Source organism: Candoia aspera, chromosome 18 (assembly GCF_035149785.1).
Source record: "Candoia aspera isolate rCanAsp1 chromosome 18, rCanAsp1.hap2, whole genome shotgun sequence".
Classification (NCBI taxonomy): Eukaryota; Metazoa; Chordata; class Lepidosauria; order Squamata; family Boidae; genus Candoia; species Candoia aspera.
The window spans coordinates 9,728,689-9,754,672 of NC_086170.1; the positions used below are offsets into that span (position 1 = coordinate 9,728,689).

Sequence of the window (25,984 nt, forward strand, 5' to 3'; positions counted from 1 at the left end):
CCGAATTGTGAAGTCCCCTTGGCATGTATCCTTGAGGCTGTTTTCATCACAAAAATCGGTGTAGACCCAATTCTCTATTAGGGAAAGTTGTTCACAGAAGCTGACCTAAAGGAGAAGGCCCATGTGGAGTCCACAATTGAGGGAAAGCCACGGATACAAATAAATAAACATCCTCATCCAATTTTTAATCTGCAGGATGATGATCAAGTAGAAGAAAACTGATGTTGATTGATGTAATCCTCAACCACAGAAGGATTTTGAAAGAGACCTGTTTGTTCACTGTTTGAACATTAATTGCGTAATCTTGCCAAACACATGGTTAAATATCAAAAGAAAAGGAGTCAAGCTGTATCAATCTTCTCTAGTTATGTCAGTCACAAAGAACTGCCTGAAAGCACACATCTCACCAAGAACAGAGGACATTAAGGTGCAAGATTTCATTTCACCAGACTCCAGGAAAAATCCCGTCTCTGGCCTCATCCTTTCCAGCATGGAAATGACATCTGGCCAAGCTCTGTGGATGCTGACATATTACTTCATCACATCTGCCACATTTTTAGTCCTCGGGTGGACTCTTTATCATGACTTTACCACAACGCATATTCCCCCAGGAATCAGCCACCGGACAAAACCACGCCTTTTCCATTTGGCCATGAGCGTTCTTCTCCTTCGTTGGACTCTAGCTTTGCTTTCAATGAGTTTGCCTGGCCGGCCCGGTGCCTTCTGCCACTCGAGCCAAGGAATGCTCTTCGTGCATCGCTCCCTGCTCCGTGTCCCCTCACAGTCCCCCTGGACTGTGCTCTTCTTGGCATGGTCTCCAGGACCTCCAAAGTGCTGGTCCTCCTCCCTGCCAGCTTGGGATACGTGCAGAGACCTGAGCAAGGCCATCTGCTCATGGATTCCTGGATTCCTCTTTGGAGATGTTTCCCATGTCCTGGGTCCTCACCTCTTTTCCCAACGTAAGGACAGAAGCCGTGCACTGCTGGGTTGGGCCCCTGGCCTGTCTAGTCCAGCAGTCTGTGTTCACAGTGGCCAAACAACTGCACAAGGAAGCCCCCTAGCAATTCTAAATTAAGCATCAAAGGACAGATTAATGGCGATGCCCTCAAAGAGAAAGAAAAAGAACCCCAGTTCAGCTGAAGGAAGTAGCAAGCAGCAAAGGAAAGCTGAAGTAAAACTGTAAGCGCGGCTGCATGATTTCCACTCAGCGACCGCTTCACTTGATGACCGAGTCGCCAGAACCAATTGCGGTCACTAAACGAGGACTGCCTGTACTGACCTACAAGGCATCGGTTTCTTAGTCTGGTCTACCTTGTAGGGCTGACACCTGGATCCAGGAAATGCTGAGAGGGCAAGAGTGGATAAACGACAGCTGTTAACAGATTCCAAATGTATAATCCTACCGATGCGGCAGCTTGATAACGTGGGCTAAAACTACTAACCAGCTGCTGAGATTACGGCATTCTGATTTTAAAGCTATTGCTAAGCAGCGAAAAACCTGCTGACCATCCCGTCACTTTGTGTTCAGTTGATTAAAGAGAACTTGACCCTTGATTTCTTTCAGAGGAGAAGTGAGCGTGGGTGAGGCTCTCCCGGGTGGAATTGGGAGTTCTTGGCTCCTGCCCTGCCAGGACCACACCCTTTCTGCCCACACGGAGGGCAATTGCCCGACTCATTTTCTAATTAATCCAACGGGGGCCTTTGTGGGACCGTGGTGGAAAACTCACCTCTAAAGAACACCAAAAATGGAGGAGGTCCAGAATTAAGCTTTCTTTATTAAGCCAGCCAAGAAGTACCACGGGCTCCCAACAGCAAGGTCAAGAGCTCCAGTACCTCGTGGGCACAGATCCCACATAGGTTCCCCCAGATTATAAGGAATATAGCAAACTGAATTATTCGTTTGCAGTCTTCCAGTATGAGATGTCAGCTTTGGAAGGGGGGGCTCTCCAGAGGAGAAAGATCGGAACAGGCTGGCATTAGTTTATCAGAGGCACAGATAACCATGAAAACTACCCCTTCTGGTTATTCTAACAGCGTGACTCTTCTTATTTTCTAACCATGGGAAAGCCCGAATGAGTTTACCCTCGAGAAAATCGGCCCGGTTCGGTGAGAGGAATGTCCCACTGCAAAGCAAGCAATTCCATTTGGGGTTGCCAACTATCACAGCCTTCTGGGTTCTGCGCAGCTCATAAAGCCCACGGGGAACACCCCCCCACATGTGGCCACAGGAGCGGGAGGAAGGCCGGCTGCACAATAAGCCACAGACCCCGTATCCCAGTCCTTCTCTGTCACCTTTGTCTTTTTTTAATAGTAACTTTATTAAAAAGTACAATTAAAAAGGTAAAACTTAATGCAAACTAAAATCCCACTCCCAGGGAAGGCAGGTTGAAGTCCCCCAGAACTATGAGCCTGGGAACTCCACCACCAGCCCTGCGGTGAGGTCAAGGAGCTTGGGCAGGGAAGCTGCCATGCAGCAGGGAGGCTGGCACAGCAGCAGCCATCCCAGCTGATCCCCAGAGCCCAGCCTAAGAAAGTGGGTCTCACAACCGGGCACTTGTGGAGGTTCCCAGATGACAACAGCAACACCCTGCAGTCTAGGCTGGTGCCACACATGAAAACTGGCCGGGCACATTTCAGAGAGAGGAACCACCCCTGGGCCCCAGCCATGTCTCGGTGACGCATGCCAGATCAGCCTTCTTCGCGATGGTAAGATCAGCAATAAGAGGAGCCTTGTTGCAGACTGATCTGGCATTCAGGAGCAACAGCTGAAAACCTGGGCAATCCAAGATCTGCCAACCAGGCCATTGGGTTGAGCTCAGGGGGGCGGAACACGAGATCGGGACAAGGCATCGAGGCCGCGTTCCCTGAAAACGACCCCCCCCCGGCTCCCACTGTATTTCCCCATACCGGACACCACCGAAATCTGCTCCCCCACCTTTGAACCTCTCCTCTCGATCTAAACAGCATACATACACCCAAGGTAAAGGTAAAGGTTTCCCTTGACGTAAAGTCCAGTCGTGTCCGACTCTAGGGGGCGGTGCTCATCTCCGTTTCAAAGCCTTGGAGCCGGCGTTGTCCATAGGACACTTCCGGGTCATGTGGCCAGCATGACTCACGGAACGCGGTTACCTTCCCGCCGAAGCGGTACCAATTAATCTACTCACATTTGCATGTTTTCGAACTGCTTGGTGTGCAGAAGCTGGGACGAGCAACGGGAGCTCACCCCGCCGCGCGGTTTCGAGCCGCCGACCTTCCGATCGACAGCTCAGCGGTTTAACCCGCAGCGCCACCGCGTCCCTGCTACATACACCCAACCAAGGGGCAAAGTAACAACCCAAGAGGTGCTGAAGGACTGGTGAAGTTGTGCTTATGAGCTTAAGATCCCAGCTGAAGATCCATGGAAGGCACAAAAACTATGGTTTTTAGTAGAGCTGGTTGCAGACTAAGGGGCTGTGGCCTTTAATTAAGGATGTTGATATAGATATATACAGTATATAATCTCAGAAACAAGTAAGGATTATTGTTTTTGTTTTGCTAGAGATGCGACTCTTAAGAATATATGGGAGCATCACCGTATTTGGCCTTGTTCGGTTCTGTTTTGAGAGAGTTATCTGGCTGATGGCCAGAAATCACTTCTTTCCAATCTTTCTTTGGGTTGGAAAGAATAAAAGGGATGAAATTTCCTGCTGAAGTCATTTATCCATGTTCCATCAACCGTACTCCATTTTTTCCCATTTGATGCAAGCGAATTATCAGTAATTCTTAGCTTAATTTTATGCCACCTGCAAGAAGTTCTGCTAGACCAAGCAGGCATCAACAGACACACAGAGGTAAAAAACATCTACATACCATTCAAAAGAGACCAAAGAAAAGCCAAAAGACCAGGACACTCCCTTGCCAGTAATCAACACCCAGATATGCAAAGATCAACACTAGGATTAACACCAGATGAACCATCAAACAGCACGATACACCCTAATCAAGGAACTATCAACTCGGGCAATCAACCCAGCAGCAAACAACAGCCCAATCAAGGAACTCCCAAGGAGAGAACAACAGCCCCACCAACACGGGCAGGGCAAGCCACGGTATCTAAGCTGAGAGCAAGGCCCTCTCCCGCTTTGCACTGAAGCTGTTGCCTAGCCTGGCCATGAAACGTCTGCAAGGAAGCAACCAGGCTCAGAGAGCACCAAGGACTCCGCCGTTCTACAGAGAAAGAGATGAAACGGCGAAATCAAACGTGATGCAAGAGGGCAGTAAGACTGCGACAGGCTCACAGACGCCCAGCAGAGGATCTCACCACCCGTTCTTTGCAATGGGCAGGAAGAAATAAGAAAATGTGCAAAGCGTACAGGAGAGATTTCCTTTGATTCCTGGGATGCTCTCAGTGCCCTTTTCTTGCAACGGCTGCATGCCAGCCTTTCAGGGTCAGCAAGATCAAGAAACAGGAAGCACTGGGATTTCCAGGGTGACCGTATTGTTCTGAGGGTACAGCAGGATGCTGAAAGCCTGTCAGCTTGTGCCCAACAAAACCAAGGCAGAGTTATTTGCATTTGATTCTCACCCTGTCCTCTTTCCCAGGACTTGGTGATCTTTTCTGAATCTCTCAGCTTTCCCCTCCCCATTCTCAGCCTCAAACCAACATCACGCTGCACCAGCTGTACCGAATTGCAACACTTATCACACAACGCTGCCTTGAATAATAGCTGGATTAAGAGTATGAAGGTTATGAAACAATTTTACCTCGACTTCTGGGGAAAGCCTGTTTGACCCTGCCTGTCATGACCTCGTTGCAAGGCACAAAGAGCCTCACAACGTAGATCATGATCATCAAGGAATAGAGGAAGGAGATAATTAAATCAGGGATTAAAACAAGCACCCAAAGCACCCACACCCATGGACTCATATACAGCTGAAAAGAAGGGCTTCAGATAAGCAGAGATAAGCCGCACCTGGTGCCCTGGAGGACCCTCCGGAATCGAGAGGACAAGGGAAGACACCGGGAAAACGCCCACGCAGCCATCAAGGAGCCCATCAAGAGGGATTGGGGACAATGAAGGGTGGAGGAGCACGGGACCCCGCAAGAGGGTATAAACAGGACGCCTCACCACCACACCCCCGTTCCCGTTTTTCGTTCTGTCAGCTACCGTTCCAATAAACCGGAAATCCTTAATACCTATTAAGTGAGTCCGTGTCTTATTGCGAAGCGAGCCTGACCCTGACACTGCCGCTATCCTGTGCTTTACCAAGAAAATTCTCTGCCCTTTTGCCCAGGAGGAAAACCTCCCTGGGTTCTAGCTGGGCAGAGCAGCCAAGATGCACAACAGATTAAATTCCCTGATAAAATTAGGACAGTAGATCCAGAAGAAGGTTTAAATATTTTATTATAAAGATTAAGGACATGATTGCAAGTTGAAGGTGGGGGGAAGGGAGGGAAATATGAATCCTGCAGGCTTTAACTCAGCACCTAATCTTTCGTTGTTGTTCAGTCGCTTCTGACTCTTCGTGGCTTCATGGACCAGCCCACGCCAGAGCCTCCTGTCGGTCGTCAACACCCCCAGCTCCCCCAGGGACGGGGCCGTCACCTCCAGAATGTCATCCATCCACCTTGCCCTTGGTCGGCCCCTCTTCCTTTTGCCCTCCACTCTCTCCAGCATCAGCATCTTCTCCAGGCTGTCCTGTCTTCTCATTATGTGGCCAAAGTATTTCAGTTTTGCCTTTAATATCGTTCCCTCAAGTGAGCAGTCTGGCTTTATTTCCTGGAGGATGGACTGGTTTGATCTTCTTGCAGTCCAAGGCACTCTCAGGATTTTCCTCCAACACCCCAGTTCAAAAGCATCGATCTTCCTTCGCTCAGCCTTCCTTATGGTCCAGCTCTCGCAGCCATATGTTACTACGGGGAACACCATTGCTTTAACTATGCGGACCTTTGTTGTCAGTGTGATGTCTCTGCTCTTGACTATTTTATTGAGATTTGTCATTGTTCCTTGGGAGAAGAGCAATGACAAGCAATGGCAATGACCTAATCTTTCAGGCAAGCATAAAAAACCCAGCACACCCACACCCACACACAGGACTGCTGGAATGTAACAGGACCCAGAAGACAAGCCCAGCAGTTCAGATCAAACCATAAAGGGATACAATCAAGGATTTACCTGGCCGAAGTCAGTCTGGAAAGAAGAGAAACCGCCTCTCCCAGGATGGAACACAAAAGAGAGCTGGCCCTTCCCCTTCTAAGCTGGCATTTCACATGAGGAAGGCTGAAGAACTGATTAAGATCAATCAGCAGATCCCTTAAAGGAAAACTGCTCCTTCATCTCAGCATTCCACAGGAATGTGTGGGCCAGAGCATTGATGTCCTTCTCTATCGGAAGGCTTGTGTGAGATGGGTTCCTCACACGTTGACAGCAGAGAGGAAGGCTTCAAAAGCTGAAAATTGCCAGCAGCTATTATCACACTAAGAGAATGAATTTTTTTTTAATAATGATGTTATTAAACATTACAGTTAAAAAGATAAAGATTAATACAAACTTAAAAGAATAAAAAGAAAAAATAGAAAGTGCAGAAAAGAAGAAAAACAGAAAAACAGAAAAGAAAGAAAGAAAATATAGTAAAGAAAAAGAAAAGAAATATATAAAGAAATGACTTTCCCCCTTCATCACAAGTATAAACAATTTTAGTAAATTATCACCTGCTCTTAAAATGCAACAAATGATCCCTTTTTCCCATATCTTATCTCTTATCTTTAAATAAATCCTTAAAGTCTCATCGTTCAGTCCTGGTCAGCAAAAGTCCATTAAGGGTTGGCTGGTTGGTTGGTTTATCAAATCTGTCACCGCCCATCTCCTCCCATTGGAGGGTTACCGGAGATAACATATCTATTTCAACTTGATCAAATAAACCAACTTTATATTCCTTCCTTTTACTTTTAACAATCTTGATCTTTAGTCCTTTCAAATAATGTCCTAGAACTTGATTTCTTTTTATTGTTTCTTTGTCCCTTCTCACAAAATCCTTCAAAACTTTAACAGGTCTCTTTTGTAGCTCCGATATAGGCAAGTTATCCAGCTCACTCTTCTGGTTTGTTATTTGTATATCCCTTTTAATTATTAAGACATCAGCCAGTTTTATTTGTACATCCAGTGTAGCATCTTTTTCCATGTCATTCTTTTGGCCTGTCATTTTCAAATCTACTTTCAGATCAATCTCAGTCTTGTCTGGTAAAACCTGTTCCTCTTACATAACATCTGTTAAACACAATCTATCTATAGAGGCAGGAACTCTTAAAATTAACTTCTGAGTCCATTGTTCACAAATATCCCTCAATATGTCCAATGTTAATGTATTTTGCTCCATTCTGTATTACTTAGTCAAATTTAAGTGTCCTTCAGCACAACCAGAGATATGCCGGTATACCATTGGAAGATGAGACTCCCAGGTCGGAAGATGGTCAAAATGCTACTGGGGAGGAACAGAGGATGAGTTCAACTAGCCCCAGGCGTGATGACGCAGCTAGCTCAAAGCCGAAAGGACGGCTAGCGGCCGACGGTGCTGGTGGTGAACAGCGAATCCGATGTTCTAAGGATGGCAACCAGCTTGATTGATAACTGGCAAATAGAGGGAGAAAATGTAGAAGCAGTGAAAGGCTTTGTATTTCTAGGTGCGAAGATTACTGCAGATGCTGACTGCAGTCAGGAAATCAGAAGACGCTTAATCCTTGGGAGAAGAACAATGACCAATCTCGAAAAAATAGTTAAGAGCAGAGACATCCCACTGACAACAAAGGCCCGCATAGTTAAAGCAATGGTGTTCCCCGTAGTAACATATGGCTGCGAGAGCTGGACCATAAGGAAGGCTGAGAGAAGGAAGATCGATGCTTTTGAACTGTGGTGTTGGAGGAAAATCCTGAGAGTGCCTTGGACTGCAAGAAGATCAAACCAGTCCATACTCCAGGAAATAAAGCCCTCATTTGAGGGAACGATATTAAAGGCCAAACTGAAATACTTTGGCCACATCATGAGAAGACAGGACACCCTGGAGAAGGTGCTGATGCTGGGGAGAGAGGAGGGCAAAAGGAGGAGGGGCCGACCAAGGGCAAGGTGGATGGATGATATTCTAGAGGTGACGGACTCATCCCTGGGGGAGCTGGGGGTGTTGACGACCGACAGGAAGCTCTGGCGTGGGCTGGTCCATGAAGTCACAAAGAGTCGGAAGCGACTGAACGAATAAACAACAAATGCTCTGTTAAATGTGAACATATGTTAGACAACAGATGCAGTATATTGTCCCTTAATTCTCCCTTTAAATATGAGTGTGTGTTAGTTAATAGCCATAGTAGTATTTTCTTTCAATTTTTTTTCTTTAGTGTATAGTTTTAGTAAATAACATTATTACTTTACTATTGTTTATTTTTGATGTTATGTAAATATATTGAGAGCTCTTGCACCAAAGTCAAATTCCTTGTATGTCTAATCATACTTGGTCAATAAAATATTCTAAAAAAAAATGAAGTGTCAGTCCACAGAATATAATCACAAAGCTTGCTGTGGGAAACAACAAATTCAAAACCCAGGCTTCAGCAGGAATATTTGTGGTTACCTGTAATCCTTACTTAACTACAGTAATTGTGACCAGAATTTCCTTTGCTAAGTGATGCGGTTGTAAAGTGCCACACTGTCTTAACTTTGAATGGTCACTGAACGAGCAATCATTAACCAAGGACCACCTGTACAGTTTTTGGGGGCACAGATGGTGTTATTCACATGGATTTCCTTGAACTTGTCACTGCTATCTGTCGGAGTGCTAGAAAGCGTTTGGCCTGAGAGATCAGAAAAATCACACACCAGGCATTTCTATAAAAATAAATTCATTTACAGAAAGCACAAAAACATATTTACAAGCTGTGCATTCACACACGCTCAGAGAGGACTGAGCTGCAACTGGGCTGGCAGGCTACAAAAGCGAAACTAAAAACAAGTCCAGGCAAGTTCCTCCCCCAGGCAATGCAGCTTTAACATCCAAACTGAGGACAATTAAGTTCGACCTCTTCACCCTGCCGATACTTAAGAAAGTACTCAATTACCATGGTAACCTAGTGGCTTGGTCCGTGCAAAAACCTGGTTGAAGAGACAAAGTAATTAATACTTTCAGGATGGCTTTAAGTAGTTTGCCCATTGTTGGCAGAAATGTGGCACACATGGTGGTGATTATGTAGAGAAATAAATATGGGTAACAAAAGAACTAATTTCCTCTTTCCTTTATTAATTTTTTTATAATTTTATTTATGTAAATTTATTGGTTTTATTTATTTATTTATTAAAACTAAATTTATGGAGATAGAGGCATTACTTTTCATTCAGCCTGTGTATTTTTGTCTGCTGCTGAGCCACTTTATTTGAAAGTGTGTTTGATGCACTGGGATGGTGTTCCTCATTTCAAGGCCTTACGGGCTGCCTGGGAAAATCATCCTGCCAGGCAGCCAAGGAGTCACTCTGGTTATTTCCTATACCGGAGAGGCCTCTGGTGAATCCAGGAAGTACTGCAAGCTGCCAGAGAAACCTGGGATTCTCCCAAGGCAGCTGGCCCAGCTGGATACCACCATGGGGCATCACTCATCCCTACCCGATCAGGATGCCCTGCTCAAACAGCAAGGGAGTGCCAGTCGGTCAGGAAACTGTCTTCGCTGCCATTTTCCAGGAAAGAAATATTTAAAGTCTCTGGTTGTGCACAGAGCTGGGGGAGGCTACTCACCCCCATCCATCTTCTCCCATTGCATGGACCACAGAGTTAAAGGCTTAATAAGCAAAGGGAAAAATGGAGTCCCCAGGAGAGTTTCACTGTTCGCTGGGCCATTCCTGGGGCTGTTCCAGGTCCAATTATCTCCCCCTCCCCACAGCCGGTGGGAGGTGGCCGTCCGCACCTGACCAACTCTCTGCCCTTTAGCGGTTTGGCAGGCGCCGTGCAGGGACAGTCCCTCTGTGCACATCAAATGAGTTGATTTGGGTCCCACGTCGGAGAGCAGCCCAGGAGCTGAGGAACTAAGAAACTCCACTGGGGCAGTAATGCGCACGAGAGACTCAGCAAGTGGTTTCAAACCCAACAGAGATCCCAGAGGTCAGGAACCAGTGTGCTTCTCACACTCGGTTCACACGAAACAGAAACAGGAGTATGGGGAGGAAGCACGGCTTCTCGGAAGTCAGCCGCAGGTAGGGGGGATATATTGCAAACGTGTCATTAAAAAGCCTGAGTCTAATCCTGCCCTCTAATCCTGCTGACCTGCCTTAATTCAGGTGGGAGACAGGCAGGGACAAGTCTTCCCCATTCTCCAAAGCGGGCCTTTCACCCGGGTCCTCCTCCAGGAAGGGCCCTCCTGTGATGCTGAGTCCCAGAACGGCCTGTCAAAGCGTGGGGGCTCCTGGGTTACATTCCATGGGACATGGGGGGAATTGAAGAGAGGGGGGTCTCAGACGGGGTGGAAGGGGGGGTCTGCAATGAAGGAAGAAGGCTGTTCCGTGTGAATTGGCAGCTGCCTGCCTGGGAAGGGGGTCACTTCCCCAGGTGCCAACTCCCCAGTCAGGGACAACCCGCCACCCTCTTGCGGACAGCAATCTGGCCACGGCTCGGCAGCAGAAGGTGCTCAGGCAGACACCCACATTTCCAGTCCTCGGTGTCCTGCTTCTGTGGCCCTGGAGAGGACACTCCCAGAGCAAAGGGACGCTGCATCTGGTCCCATTGGCTGTGAGAGCTCTGTTTGGAGGCGAACTCTCCACTCCCACCCGCTTCTAGGGGGCAACATTCCCCAGAGACCGAATGGCCTCCCCTCCTCGTTTTCCAGAAGGCCATCAAGACCTGGTTCTTCCCCCAGACTTTGGGGTTGCGATGCTGGGACCCCGCTTCCTCTGGCAGTGGCAACACAGCCTCTGGGGGAATTTGAACCATGTGCCGGTTGCTATGTATGCGCTGCTTTCAATTTATTGATAACGCTCGTTTCAGCGGTTGTTCTGAGGCATTTGGATTTTATATGTATATTTATTTATTTCTTATAAGAGTCCCCCTTTTTGGGGGGAGACGGGCGGCAATAGAAATTTGAATAATTATTGAAAATAATTTGAATTATTTTATTTTATTTTCTACCCCTTTATTTTTTTTTATAAATAACTCAAGGCGGCGAAGATACCAAATACTCCTTCCTCCTCCTATTTTCCCCACAACAACAGCCCTGCGAGGTGGGCTGGACTGAGACAGAGCGACTGGCCCAGGGTCGCCCAGCCGCTTTCAGGCCCAAGGCGGGACTAGAACTCACAGTCTCCTGGTTTCTAGCCCGGCGCCTTAACCATGAGACCAAACTGGCTCTCTTTAAGAAGAAAATAGTATTATCTGTCAAACATTAGAAATGAAATATGCATGACTTCGGAAGACATGGGGAAGTTTTATGGCGTGCAAAACGTGTTCTGTAACTGATAAACTCCTAATAGGCTAAAGTCACATTAAGAAATAGTTATATAGAGAGCAAAGGCTTACACGTTAATGTTAGAAAAGCTCATATTGCTCTGGATTATTGCTAATGAGGGTCATTATATTTAAAATATATTCATCCTTCCTGCAAACAAAACAGTGGGAATAAACCAAGGCGTTCAGCAAACAGGCGGGTGAGCAAAGAGCCCGCAGCTCTCAGCATCTGGAATCAAAAGCTAAGGGGAGAGAGTTAAACCGCACTGAGAAAGCAAGCAACCCAAGTTTTTCTCAGCTGACCATAAAGAAGTAGTGGAAAGACAAGAGGACACAGGACTGGGAAGAATATTAGTCTCCTGAGTAATCGGAGTTTTTAAAAAATCAGTCACGTGACTGCCAGATGAGGTAGCCAGTGACTGGCCAGCAGGGTGGCCTAATCGATCACCACAGGTGCCTGAGTCATCCATTCAGACAAACACCTTCTCACGGAGGGTGCTGGTGTCAGGGGAGATTACCGCATTCCCCTGTGACATCAGCCTCTCCAGATGAAAGAGGGACTGCAGGATATTCGATGATTAATTGCTTTGCATTTGGTGGTTATACGAACCGTATCATTACTGCTGGGTCAAACTCTTCTTCTGCACTGGAGGGCCAAAATCCAGTTTGACGGGAAATGGTATTATCCTTATTCTTATTCTTTACAGAAAAGAAAGCACCGTGGGTTTAGGGTGAGGGGCTTTTGGGTGGCACTGTCTCGTGTGGCTGTGGGCCAGACAGAGAAGCACAGACCTTGTTCCACCCACTTCTCAGGGGCTTCCCATTCCCACTAAATCCCAACGGAAAGAAATCTCAGGGAGGGCCCCCTGTCGCAGGTCCTTCTCAAACTGGGAAGCACGGCAGCCAAGGAGGCCATGTGGCGCCGGAGAGATGGTTTGGTGAAGAAAGCTTTATTAGGACCGTCCCTCACCTCACGGGGATTAACAGGCTAAAAATGCTACTAAAAAAAAAATCACGTCTTCCATCTGAGCCATCGCTCTGCCAGCGAACCTGGGTCTGGTTGTGACCGAAAGCTCCGTGACCAGATTTCTCCTGGGCAGAAAGAGACGGGCTTTCCTGGGCACTGCCTTTGGAAGCCACCCCAAGACTGCCGCTGGCCCAGAGGGCAGCAGAGCTGAGGCGCTTTGGCAAGAGAGCCCTGGGGCCTGGGGGTGCCATGCTGCCTGCCCGCAGGAGTCCAACTACAATTCAAATCCCTGGTCTTAACCCAAAAAAGGGACCCCAAAGGGCTCCGTTTACTGTTACCGCAGAAAGCACTTCCTTCAAGCAGCGTCCACCGGCCCTGCATCCCCCCACCAGAGGGGACTCTCAGCCCTTCCTTCCTTCCTTCCTTCCTTCCTTCTTCTTCTGAGGAGGCTCGGGCAGGCCTCTCAGGGCCTCTCCTGCCCCTCTGGAGGAGCCATTTGCTGGGGCGGGCTCATTCTGATGTCCCTGTCGCTCACAGAGTTTAGGAGTGTTATTTCATAGGATGGATGTTATGGGTCTGTCTGGGGGGGAGAGTTGAGTTTGTGTTATGGATTTTTTAAAATTAACCGGTGTGGTATAAATGAAACAATAAACAAGGATGGTTCCCCACAACATAGATGGCTTCTTGTTCCCTGGGTGAGGCCGTGACTGTCTGTTAGAAGAGTGCCAGGCGGGATTAGCCCAATTTTGAGACAGATCAAGACTTTTTAGAAAGTGAAACCTGCATATCCAGCTACTGGGAACAGGAACCCGAAGACTTGTGTTCCCAAGACTCTCTGGAGGAAGGAAAACCAGGACAAGTGGCAAGAGTCTGCCATGGAATACGATCGGTAGTTGCTCCTCACGCAGGACTTCATTTTCTATAATCTGAGACTACACTTTTGTAGGAATAAATGCATCCTGAGACTTAAAAAATCCAGATTGCCCACGAACACTGGACAAAGGTTTGTTGAGTACTTAATTATAATTGGCAATTAATTAAACCATGACATTTGTGGGAAGGCTGCGAGGCTAACCTGGCTGAGAACGGAAGAAAAGATTAAATTAATCTGGGGGAAAGACATGTGATTCCAGTGCAGTGTTAGGAGATTGACAACAGCAAGCGACAAGGAAGGAGGTGTGGCTGCTGCTGGACCTCCCGTTTTTCAGTGATGACTTCCCGTGTTCTGAGCCATAAATATTAGTTTCTTCAGGCCCGCTTCTGAAAGAGAGCAGTTTATTCTTCACCAAAAGCCTCCCTTTGGCGTTCCTCCTGGAAGGCCTCCATATTGCAGGTCAAAATTCCTGCATCTGAATTTTCTTCCCAGACAACGGTGCACCGGAGGCCCTCAGCCGAGGAGAGCGGGTCTGCGGTTCTGGCACCTTCACTGGAAGTCCTCGATAAACGTTGATTAACAGACGAGGAAAGCTGGCATACTAACTGCATCTAACTTACTAAATTGAGCATAACTTTATATTAAACCCAATTTTATTTTTCTCCTGCCCACCTTTGCTCTGCATTCTACCCAAGAGTTGCACACCCCATTATATCTTATGGCTCTGGCAATGCTCACAAGAAATGAAGGTCCCCTGGTTTCATTTATCTGATTTATCTACCCACACGACTGGCATGTCCTATTAGCATGATCAAGATAGTTGGATCTACTAATGACATCCGATTGCTCACTGCTTCCCGGCCTTGCAAATGAGGCTGGTATCTCACCTGGCCACTGGTGTGTGACCTCCATCCCTGCCAAGGCATGAGAGAGCGTGAACAAAGGCCTTGCCCTTTGTTGTCGTCTGAGCTCACTGGCACTTTTGTTCCAGCCTGGATCCCTGCAGGGGTTATGCTCACCCACCTACCCTTGAACCGGGGGCTCTTCACGTCCCCTTGGGAGGGGGGAGATGGCCATGGCTCATGGCCAAAATAACCTCCATATACAAACCACAGTCAGGTGACTCTCTCCAGCACAGCACCAGCCAGAAACTACGAGGAGGCAGCTACAGGACACAGAGATCGATTTAGAAATCTGCAGGGTGTGGGGGATTAAGCCTTTACAGTGCTCAGGTAGGACCTCAGTGCCCAGCGGATGGCAGATCTGCTGAAAGCACTTCACCCCACAGCGAAAGCCTGTGGGATCAAGGTGCTGGGAGCTCTGCCTCTTCAGACTTCTGCCCCGCTTTCTAGAGGCATTTTCCAATCGGATAGCCTGTCTTGTAGGAGAAGGATGCATTGGGTGCTGCTTGCCATCGCATCTCCCTGATTCCTCCCTCCCGTGGCCTTCCTGTGGGTGTTTCCACAGTGGGCGGGATCGGGGAAGAGAATGCAGACCTTCCCTTATCAGGGACAGGCCATCTATTTTTCCACGGATCAACCACTGGGCTCCTCACAGCCTCCCCGGTCAGCTTGGCAGAGCAAGAGAGGCGTCCTCTGCCACCTCCTTCTGCCCAGGAAACGTGCCATGGTGTCCTGGTGGAAAAAATCTGCCCGACTCCTCGTTGCGGGCGCTGCATACCCAGCCGTGTTTCTGCTTTCGGTTGTCATCCAGTTCGCCCAAACTGCGGTACCTCCTGGGATCGACCAGCCCATGAAACTCCGCTTCTGCCAGACTCTCTTAATCTCGGGATTAATTTTGGTAAGGTCTTCCTTCTGCCCTCTTTTCATGAACTCAGGCGAGAGGAATTGCGCCGATTTGTTCTTTTCTGAAAAGATGAGAACTTGCCCGAATTCATGAGCACCATCCTCGATGGGACGGAAAGGAGGCGAGGGTTTCTGGGCCTCTTAAACTTGGAAACGGAAGCAGTGAAACTGACCAGCTTGCCCGTCTGTCCAGATTTGGAGGGCCACCCCTCGTCTTCTTTTCCTCCATCTCGCAGCTGCTTGGTAATTGTGGGCACCCCTGGGCACTGCTGGACCCATCCACTCTGCTCAGGGCAGAGGGCTGAGAATTTGGTTGGGTTCAGGCCAGGGAGCAAAATCTGAGCAATTTCTTCATAAATGGAACTGGGAGAAAATGGGCTGAGGATCCTTTTCTAAAAGGGTTTTCTTTTTTTTTTTTAAAAATCTTAATTTGGAAGAATCCTCCCTCACTGTAAAAGAGGGAGAGTTCCCCAACCTGCAGCACGCCAGCTGCGTGAGGTGTCAGCTCCGATCACCCCCAGTCAGCCCCCTTCAATATGACAGGGGCACCACTTGGGGACTGGGGTACTCCAATTTGCCAAATTTAATGCCCCACTAAGTCTACTCTGCCAGAGCTGTGACCTTCCCCATCTTAACTCACTGTAATTTTGGCACTTGGGGTACGTGTTTCAGGGAGAGCCGGGGAGGCAAATGAGAAAACACGTGTCACAACGCTGCCAGGCAAACTCCACCCCTTTCGTGTTTGCACTGCGATGTTGCATTCACGCACGAAGGGAGCAGAGCCCGTGCTGTCCCGTCCCGATGCCCGTCGTTTCATTTGGAGGAAACCACAGCTTGCTGTGGGTACCCCCGGGAGAGTAACAGTGCTCACTCCCTGCGGTCAAAGACTGTGATGATCTCCCCAAATTAATTTCTCCTCTTTTGTTCTTTGGCTAACAGGGAATCATTTTAGAGGAGCTGGGCTTGTACACCTTGCCTGAACTCTTACGGATCTTGACTAATGGAATTCCCCCGTCTAGGGATCCGTCACTTGTCATTCAGAACCAGAAATTTGACGGGGTGCCAGTGAGGATCTACTGGTCCAAAACAGCACCAACTACGCAAAGAAAAGCCATAGTTTACTTCCATGGAGGAGCTGGCATTTTAGGAAGCATCGGTAAGGGAAGAGAGACATATGCCACGCCAACCTCAGGCAGCTAAGCTGAGCTAGTTAGGAACTCGGGGTGATGATGCATTGGATTTTTGTGATGAGCCACCAACCCACATGGGCCAGGCATGCTGTTCCTGCACCAGGAAAATGGATGCTTGGCTCCTTTCGAAGGGCCATTTTGAAGCTTTGCCCTTCCTGCCTTCCTTGGTTTGGAAGCTACCAGCACCTCCGGTGAAGACTTTTATTCTAGTCTATATAGTTATGTACAAAGAACTTAAGCAAGAGAAGGGTGGATATGCAAATATCGATATATGCACATAGAGATTAACGTAGGAGATTAATCTCTCTTGCTAAACATGGGCTTTGGGTACTGATATCTATCCAGGGACACAGGCTTTATACACCATAACCAAGCCATATCCATATTTTACCACACTTGTTACACCAGCCACACCTGCAGCTTAGCATTCTTCAACATTCTCACGGCGTTTTTGACACCCTTTTCAACCATTTTTTTCCTTGGACATTAACCTTCATAGCATTCATTTAAAATTTCAGTTATTATTCCCTACAGATCTCAGAAACAATCCTCCCTGCATTGTCATACTTCAATTTCACGCCAAATCATCCCCTGGTTCTTATTTCTAATTCCTTTCGCTCTGCTGGAGGGGCCTTGTTTAGCCTCTTCACCAGCGTCAAAAACAATCTTTATTTCCATCAAAACTGCGTTTCCAGAATGGGTCAGATCCGGCCATGGGCTGCAGAGGGGGAAAAAAGTCTTTAATGGGTCCCCCTGGGAGGAGCTGTGGGCAGCAGCTTGGGACGTCACTGACTCCCCCACTCTCGTCCTCCCCACTTCTTCCTGACCACGTGACCCAGAGGGGAGCTTTTGGGGAGGAGTGGCAGACAATTCCAGAAGCCATGTGCCGTGTGCCGTGTGCTTCCCTAACCTGCCACATTTCCCACTAGCAAAACTCCGCATCCTCTGTGACACACCCGTGACACGTAATTCTTTTCTTTCTCTTCCAAGCGCCTCCAAATCTGCTTTCTTTATGTCTCTTTTCTATTCATTCGGTAGGGAGGTTATTTGTCATACCTGTGGTTTATTTCCTGCAGTTATTCTACCTGCACCAGTTTCTTCCACTTCTTTCCTTTTCTTCCCTATCCATTTCCTCCCCTCCCTAGCTCCTCTTGATGCGGTTAAATAATGCTCCATCCAATTTTCAGTATCTCCAATTTTCAGAATATTGCCTTGAATCCTTCACTTACTCTCTCAGTCTTTCACATAATCAATCAAATCAACCATACTGTTGGATTTATATTTCCTCCTTTGCCCTGTGTAGGTCTGAACGCTTAAACCAGCTAATTGAAACAAAGCGAGCTTTTTCTGGGCAGATGGTCACCAAACAGACTCAACAGAAAAGCTGAAAATGGCAAACATATCAAAGCATGCAGTTCCATATTTAGTGAGCATCCTTGTGTCTTTCTGGGAATGAAAGCAGACAGTCCCAACTATATTAAAATCTTGGATTGCTTTTCTCCCTGCTTCCCATCCAGGGGAATTCCCCTAAAATTGTCCTCTGAAAAAACATCCCAAAAGCAAAGAGAACTGGTAGGAAAAAAGGGCATGAGAATTGCTTACTGGTGTTTAAAAGGCTGTTTAAAAAAAAAAGAGTCAAACCTTGAATTGGAATCCAGCATGATTTGACAGAGGTTCGAACAATGAAAGCCACCTGTTTTCCACTGGGGCTGTCATTAGAGCAGGACAGACTTTAGCAGAGACGGGACAAACAGAACAGCTGGGCAGTGCCAATGGCCGCCTTGGATTAAGGGCCTGTCTTCAGCGACCCGTCCCCCAGTGCCATAGTTTGAACCAGGGAGGCCGCTTTGCAGGAACGAACTTTCATCCGTTATCACTTGCTGGTGCTCGTTTCAGATGCCTACGAAAGAATCCTGCGCCACATTGCCAAGGAAGGGGATTCCGTTGTCGTTGCGGTTGGGTGAGTGACGCCTCCTTGCCCCCCTAATCTGCAGCAGCGGGGATTTTAAAACTCTGTTTGAGGCTGACAGTCTTGCCCTGGCAACCAAAGGACAGCGATTGGTCTGTCCAGCCCCTCTCCTCGACACACATCCCACACCACATTCGCATTGTGGTGATAGCCATAGTTTAGTGAACAAATGCTTCCCAAATCTGAGAAACAAGGTAAGCGTCGCCTCCTGAGGTCTTCCCTGGGGATTTAGTGGAAAGGTGGGAAGAGGGCAAGATTAGGAATGGCCGGGAAGCGATTCTACCAGGAAAGATGGGACTTCCCAGGAGGAAGCCACCCTTGGAAAGAGAAAGGAACGAGACTCGCAAGGCCATGATTCAGGAAGGTTCTTCTGCACCGCACCACCTCCAGGCTTCATCGTGGGGGGTTGCAACTGGTGGCCCAAAGGGAGGGTGCTGTTCCTGGAGCCCGAACGAGACCTGGGCTTGGAGGCTCCTCTTACGATCAGTAACCACAACAACTGCTACTACACGGAAGGGCACTTCCTGGGTCTGCTATCTTCAAGCAGAACCGTGGTCTGAGGAAGACAGAACGGGGAGACGGTTGGCACCTGGTGCCCCTAGGCAGCTTTAGGGCCTTCCTGGCAGCCCCATCAGATGAGCTTCTGCCTCGACTTTGGTGCAGAACGGACGTCCAACAAGGAGGCAGCACAGTGAGGGTCTGTCGTTTAGTTGCAGCAACACTACGTTGCAGATCGCTTGTAAGCTAAAAGTCCCGGTACTCCCTGTGAGTAACCGTAGAGAGTAAGGAAGGTGACCGTGGAGACATGCGAGATCTGTGGCTGGGCCAAAGAGGAATTAACAACAGTTTAAGTCCACCACAACAGACAGATAATATATTTATATTTATATTTTTATTATTTTAATATTGGTGATTTTAGGATGTTAGGTTTTAAGGTGAATTTTATTGTAAACCGCCCAGAGTCCCCCTTTAGGGGGAGGTGGGCAGTGATGGAAATGTGAATAACAAACAAATAAATAAATATTTGAAAGCGGCTCAGATAGACATCTCCCTAATGCGCCAAAGCATAATCATCAGGAGGTGGTGCAACATAATGACACGTGCACGATGGATGCCAGCCCCACTTGGTAGACCAGGCCAGGAAATCGACCGCAGAGGAAAGCTAAAACTACCTTCCTTGAGATTGGCTATAATAAACAAATCTTGCGAGTCTGGCGACGGATTTTGTGTCTCTCCGTCAAGGTCCGTCTTCCCTGCTGTCTCCAGTGATGTCCTGGGACACCACAGAGGAAATACTGTGAAGGAAAGCAGATCTGGCCTCGGGAATGAGGAGGGAATGAGTGAGCTGTTAAGCAGAGTGGGGGGTCTTTCAGAGAAGGTCACACAGTCCCGAGAAAGCAGAACGTATGAGAAAAAGACTCAAAGCGACCCTGCCTTGATTCCGCCTGGCGTAACAAATGCTAATTACTAAGATGGGTAAGTTTACTAGTAAAGCCAAATTTAATGAGCTCTTAAAACTGATATCCACCAGCTTGCAATATAAATTGCTTAGCCAGCTGGAAGTGCAGAAGTTAGCTTACAACTTCACTGACACCAGCCTACAGACCTATTTCTTACTATATTCTTGGGACTGGGCATCCTGCAAATCTTTTTACCATCATTCTTGATGATCTCACACATTTTTATGATGTTCATTTGCTAATTGACATATTTTTAGTTGGAATCGCCCAGCCCTTTTTAGATTAGACTGCTTCAAAACAAAAGTACTGAATTTCTTGGTACTGTCTTGAATCATTGCTTTTTATAAAAGCTTATTTATTTAAGTACAGGAGTGCCTGGATTAAACTCGCTTTTATTCCAACCGTGTTGATCCATACTGACATATTCCTTAGAAGACAGTAACTTTTGGGGGAGGTGGGCGGTAATTAAATTTGAAGAATAAATTACAAAAGAAAGCAAGGAGTGAACTCGTCGATGTACCACACTGGTTCAAGAATCCATAATAAGTCAATGTTGTGCTCCTTTTAGGTACGGACTTGGGCCAGAGAACCCTTTCCCAAACCAGTATGCCGAATGTCTGAAGGCTACGGTCTACCTCATGAAACACGCAGGAGATTACGGCGTAGACAGGTCCCGTATTGTCATTTCTGGAGACAGCTGTGGGGCTAACTTTGCCACGCGGGTTTGCCAGTTACTGGTCAACCGGAGTGACCTCCCCAAGGTCCATGCCCAAGTGTTGATCTACCCAGGTCTGCAGGCCATGGACCTCTCCTTGCCGTCCTACCAGCAGAATCGCAGATCTCCCCTCCTATGGCGCAGGCTGGTCGCCTACTTTTGCTGCCGCTACCTTAACAAGCCAACTTCCTTCATCGACGGCATTCTGGAGGGCAGCCATGTTCCCAAGGCCACCAGGCTGAAGTACCAGAAGTGGGTGAGTGCCAGCAACATCCCCGACCAGTTCAAAGCGAGAGGCTACAAACCACAAGACCCCTCCTTGTGTAACTTTAACCCTCAGCTGTACGAAGGTGTAAAAGAAGCCCTCACCGAGACCTTTTCACCCCTGTTTGCCGAAGACGCTATTGTCTGCAAGCTGCCTCAGACGTTCCTTTTGACCTGCGAGTTCGACATCCTTCGGGACGACGGGCTGCTTTACTTGAAACGGCTGAGGGACAACCACGTGCCAGTAACCTGGAGCCACGTAGAAAACGGCGTCCACGGCATAGCCATCGCTTTTGGCTATTGCTTGCTGTCCTTCCCTTCGGCCAGAAGAGTTGTGCATGACGTCTGCAATTTTATCAGACGCTTGTGAGGCCAACATGAACCCACGAGGGGGGCATAACCTTTTCATTTTCCTTCTGAAATGCAGAGAATTAAGTAGCCCAGGCTTGTGCTCCCCTTAAGAAAAACCAGGTACGTTTCGGTCAATGAACGCCGAGGCCTGGTCTTCCCCATCCTAATGCCGCTCTTAAGATCGCCCTGGCTCTCCGGCCCCGCAGAGCTCATGAAGACGGTGAGCTTTACTCGGACCGCGTTTAGCCCTCCTGAAGGCTCTGCGTGCAGACCGGCTGTCCACCTGCCAGGGGTCCCAACTCTGATGGTGCTTCTGTCCCACAGAGGATGGCCACAAGGGGTCCTCTTCCCGTGACCTGGGCAGGAGGGGCGAGGCAGCCCTTTCACTGGGGAGCAACATGGACCGTGTCAAGCCAGGATGCTTTTCTTCTCTTGAAACCTAATAAAACTTATTATTCAAAAAAAAAAACCTATTAAAAACCAGGATGCTGAAGACCCAGCATCCTGTAGTAAGGGGCTACACAACTACACTGTGCAGGGCATTAAAGGCAGGGGCAAAGATGCCAAGCAGGCATGGCCAAGACCTGTGCATGGACGGGACCATACATTTGGGGCACTGTCCTGGGTGTTTGACACCAGTATCAGGGGAAGGGTGTCTCTGCTTACAAGGACCTTGTTTAGCTGCCGTCCCGGTTTTCACACCATCTTGCCTCAAAGTTTTAAGAAAATCAGCGGTGATCAGGAGGAGGTGCGGAAGGGGCTGAACTAGCAGCTCCGGGAGGAACGGGGGTATCCAGGTGAAGAACCGGCCGGCCACTGAGCTGCCCTTCTGGTCTGCCCCTTAAGGCCAGGCTCCACGCCTGTTCAGGGCAATGTCCAAAAAGCGCCCGAGCAGCCCGGCAAGGAGGTCCCTTGAGGCCTCTTTGGCAAAAGGAGAAACCAGATGGCGTGCCTTCTCTTCGCTCCACTGTGACATGATGGGCTTGATCTGGATTGTGGGCCCAGCCGCACGCATATATATTATATTATATTATTATTATTATTATTATTATTATTATATTATATTAATCATATCATATATCATATCATATCATATATCATATCATGTACGTACCTATGTTGGAAGACAAGCACGCCGAACACAACTTCCACATCCTGTATTTTGTAGAAGGCGATTCCTCGGTTACAGACACATGAAGCAACTCTGTCGTGGCCACTTCCGTGGACAGGATGCAAAGGGGCGGGGCAGCAGGTGGGGCAAGGCTCCCCTTGAGGGCGTTTGGCCGCATACGGAGGGCAGAGGCGGCCCGGGAGGGGGAGACGAGTCTCGGCGGGCAGTGGCAGGCTGAGGAGGGGAGCTGGGCCGGCGGGGCCGGGGCCGGGGCCGGGGCCAGGGTTACCTCTGCCCGTCCATCAGCTCCCCTGCCCGGCGCCGCCCACCTCCGGCTTGCCAAAGAGCCGGCTTGGAGCGGGGACGCCGGCGCGCCTCCGGGCACGCCTGCCGCGGCTTTGCCGCCTGGGAGGCGCCCGCTCTGCCGGGGACTCGGGGCCGCCCGGGCCGGGCGCGGAAAGCCCTCGCCGCCCGGCCGCCCCGGCCGAAGCCCCCAGCGGCCGGGCCACGCCCGCGGCTGCGGCTGCGGCGGCCAGTGAGCCTTCCGCGAGTCGGGCGAGTCGGAGAAGGCGCCGGCGGGGCAGCGGAGGGCGGCCCGGGTGGGCACCGGGTTTGGGAGGTCCCTCTCGCCCCCCGCCCCGCCATGGTGGCCCACTCGGGAGGTCAGGATCCAGCAGGTTCCTAAGAGCTGCCTTGAGCGAACAAAGGGGCGAAAGCAGCGCCCGGCCCCGCCTCCTGACCGCCCTTCGGCGACCAAGCGCCCCGAGCCCGCAGTAGGCCCCGCCGGGCAGTTCCGAGCCCTTCGGCCTCGGGAGCTGCTTTGCCAGAAAGCTGAACCCCCCCCCGGCCCCAGACAAGGGCGGAAGCCACACGCTGCTTGGGGAAGGGGCTTCAGGGTCAGGTTCCCCTTTTCCACGCAAAGCTTGGAGCCTTCCCTTCCCTCTTACTGCTCTGTGGATCTTCCTTTGCCTTGGGAAGATCTCCACACTACAGCTGGGCACAAATGCCCTCTGGACGTCCTCCACCAAATCTGTGAACGGGTTCTCTGAATGGTTCCAGGAGGAGGGCTCCTCCAGCCACTTCTCAAGGCTGAGGTCCTCAACAGTGACAGAAGTTGTGCAAATGTCCAGGGCCGCAACTAGGGTCTGTGTCACCCGGGGCAAACATGGATTCCACGCCCATTTTGGCACACACACCCCAGCGCGGCGCCCAGGGCACATGCCCCGCTTGCCCCCCCCCCAGTTGAGGCCCTGCAAATGACACCCCCCCCCGCTCCGAGGAGCTCCCACCTCCCTTCTAGAGGTGACGGACTCAACCTGGGGGGGGAGGGAGCTGGGGGTGGCGACAACCCACAGGAAGCTCTGGCGTGGGCTGGTCCACGAAGTTGCGCAGAGTCGGAAGCAACTGAACAAATAAGCAACAACATGTGTCTGCATGAGTTCCGTCAAGTGGCACGCCCAAACGGCAAAAATTAAGGCCAGCCTTCGAGGGGCGATGCATGGAAAGCGCCCCTTCCCACAGACCCACCAAGCAGGGCAGCGTCTTGCCTTCAGCTGCACAGCCTGGCAGCCCTTTCACTTCATCTGTCCAGCCAGGAGTTCCCTCGGCAGGCCCAGCGCCGTGCAGGAGTGGCGGTTAGCAAGGGGACCGCTGAGGAGGCCATGCCCAGTGAGGCCCTCACCCTCGGGGACACCAAGAGGCCACGCGGTGCAGCGGCAGAAATGTGAGAGGCATCTGAGGCCTTCTGAGCCTTGTAATTACCCAGACCGGGGCGTGGCTCTGTGCCCAGCCAGTCCGCATCCCTTGCGAGCATCAAATGATTATGGCCTGTCTCTGCAGTGAGTAACCTGGGAGACGGTCTGTGAGAAAACAGGTGTCCTGAACCGCCCTGCTGGCAGCAGAGACTGCCTTTTCAGGACCTCACGGAGAGAAACAGACAATTCCACAGGGATCCGAGTGGCCTGTTTTGCTCTCCAGTCTCTCCGTGGACACGCGGTTAACCCCGCGCACAGTGAAATGGCCTGTCTGGTCAGCGGCCCGTCCCTGCTCTGCCGCTGTGGCCACCAGAGCTTGTGCCGGAGCACCTGAGATACCCCACAGCGATACCAACATTTGGATCACGGCCACCTCAGGAAAGGATGGAGGGGAACTGTACTGTTTGCGCAATCACGACAGGAGCTTCCTTGTTTATTTATCCAGCTCTTGTGACTCTGGGTGGCAAACACAGGATTAAAATCAGTAAATAACCAAAGCAGGAGCAGTTAAGAGCAGCAGCAGCAGCAGCAGCACAATGGCGCCCAAGGACAATGCAACTCGGGGAACGCAACCGCAGCCAGGTTGAGAAAAATCATACTGCCGGCTCCCTCGACCTCCAGATGCCCAAGAGGCCTTCAGGTCTCAGGGCTTGCAAAATGCCAGCAGGGCAAACCACGCTCTTTCTGACCTGCTGTTGGCCTGGGCCAGGTACTTTGGCCTCCCCGTGCTGGAGAGTCCTCCAGGAACTGGCCGGCCTCTGGAGCTCCCCACCCTTCACTGGAAGACGGGCCACCCATTCCCATACGCGCCCCAGCCACCTTTCCACAGAGTAAGGGAACACCACTCCAGGTAAATTACCTAGATCTTTCCGCAAATGGAACGAGAGTCCATAGGAAATAAATGCAAGGGAATTCCTTTGCTCAGGGCTAGCTAAAAATCCAGCCATCTGTTTTTTCCCTCCCTTGTCTCCTAAAATTCCTGGGACCTCAAAAGCTTGTCTTTCTGGAAAACCTTCCCTGGCTCAATAAAAGCATTGCCTTAATTGGGCCGACAGCAAGAATTCCATCTCTGCTCTCCTCCTGGTTTTCCCATCCAATGTCAGACGCCAAAATGCTTTCAGTCTGCTCCGTCTGTTTGCTCCTTTGCGCAGGAATAAAGCCCCTCTGGCCGAGGAACCGGGGCGCCCTCGCTCGGCCTGAAAGGAGGCGCGTCCTCTCCAGCCCCCCAAGGGGAAGCGGCTGGCCGGGGAAAGGCGGGCGCTGCCCCTGGAGAGCCACCCTGGGAGGTCTGGGGAGGAGGCTGAGTCACCGTGGGGTGGTCCCCAGCCCCCCCCCCGGCATCTCCGGACAGGGCTCTTTGGAAAGGTTTGCGGGGAGCGGGCCCCTTTCGCCTCCACTTCCTGGAAATCCTAACAAACACATTTTGAACAATTCCAGCGCCCCAGAAGTTCCTTCCCCTGGAAAGAGGAGGCTTCTATTTTTCCACCTCATTCTGAGGAAAGTGCAGAAATTCAATTGGAGCTTTACAGAGGGTGCACGTGCAGGGTGCCGGTGCTGCTCCCCGCCACCCCGTCAGACATATTCCTCTTTCTGAATTCTCCCGGATGCCTCTTCTGGGAGAGACAACCCCCCCCCCCCCCCACCACCATGCCTTCCTTCTGGGAGGACAGAACAAGGAAAGGCAGGAGGCTGACGTACCCAGCCCCTCTGCTCCAGAATCAAAAGCAGGGATCCTGCACCCCATTTGTGAGTGTTCCCCAAAATCCCCTACCCCTGTGCGCGCGCGCGCGCACAAACACACACACACACAGAGAAAACATTTCCAAAAACAACCCATCTGCCATCAGATCAAGGTAACAAGGCTGAAAAGGGGAAACCTAGCAAAGCTGTTCCTAACCTGCGTTTCTTGCTGAAGCTAATCCTTCTGTTGGCTGGGGACCATGAGAGCCAACCCAGGCAACCCTTCTGAACGAGAGAGCACCTTCCTTCCACCTTTCTGACAGGGGCGGATTCAGATCCAGCCTAGTTGCTAATCTCCTGGCACTCCCCAATTCCAAACACACCCACGGGTTTCGT

General features: G+C 49.9%; 2 protein-coding genes across 2 annotated transcripts in view; one reads left to right on the top strand and one right to left on the bottom strand.

Moving 5' to 3' along the window:
* LOC134507016 (ATP-dependent RNA helicase DDX19B) overlaps positions 1-25,984 on the bottom strand; it is a 445,506-nt gene that overhangs the window by 49,869 nt on the left and 369,653 nt on the right. The gene's annotated exons all lie outside the window — the stretch shown is intronic.
* Positions 14,916-21,223, top strand: LOC134507207 (arylacetamide deacetylase-like 4). The gene is made up of 4 exons (XM_063317702.1): positions 14,916-15,089; positions 16,034-16,250; positions 18,181-18,244; positions 20,282-21,223. Exons 1-4 carry the CDS (start codon positions 14,916-14,918, stop codon positions 21,060-21,062), a joined length of 1,236 nt encoding a protein of 411 aa, XP_063173772.1. The 3' UTR covers positions 21,063-21,223.

Coding starts and splice junctions, on each gene's coding strand:
- LOC134507207 (XM_063317702.1), top strand. CDS start 14,916: ATGGTGTCCTGGTGGAAAAAATCTGCCCGACTCCTCGTTGCGGGCGCT. Junction 15,090..16,033: donor TAATCTCGGGATTAATTTTG/GTAAGGTCTTCC, acceptor TTTGGCTAACAG/GGAATCATTTTAGAGGAGCT. Junction 16,251..18,180: donor TGGCATTTTAGGAAGCATCG/GTAAGGGAAGAG, acceptor TGCTCGTTTCAG/ATGCCTACGAAAGAATCCTG.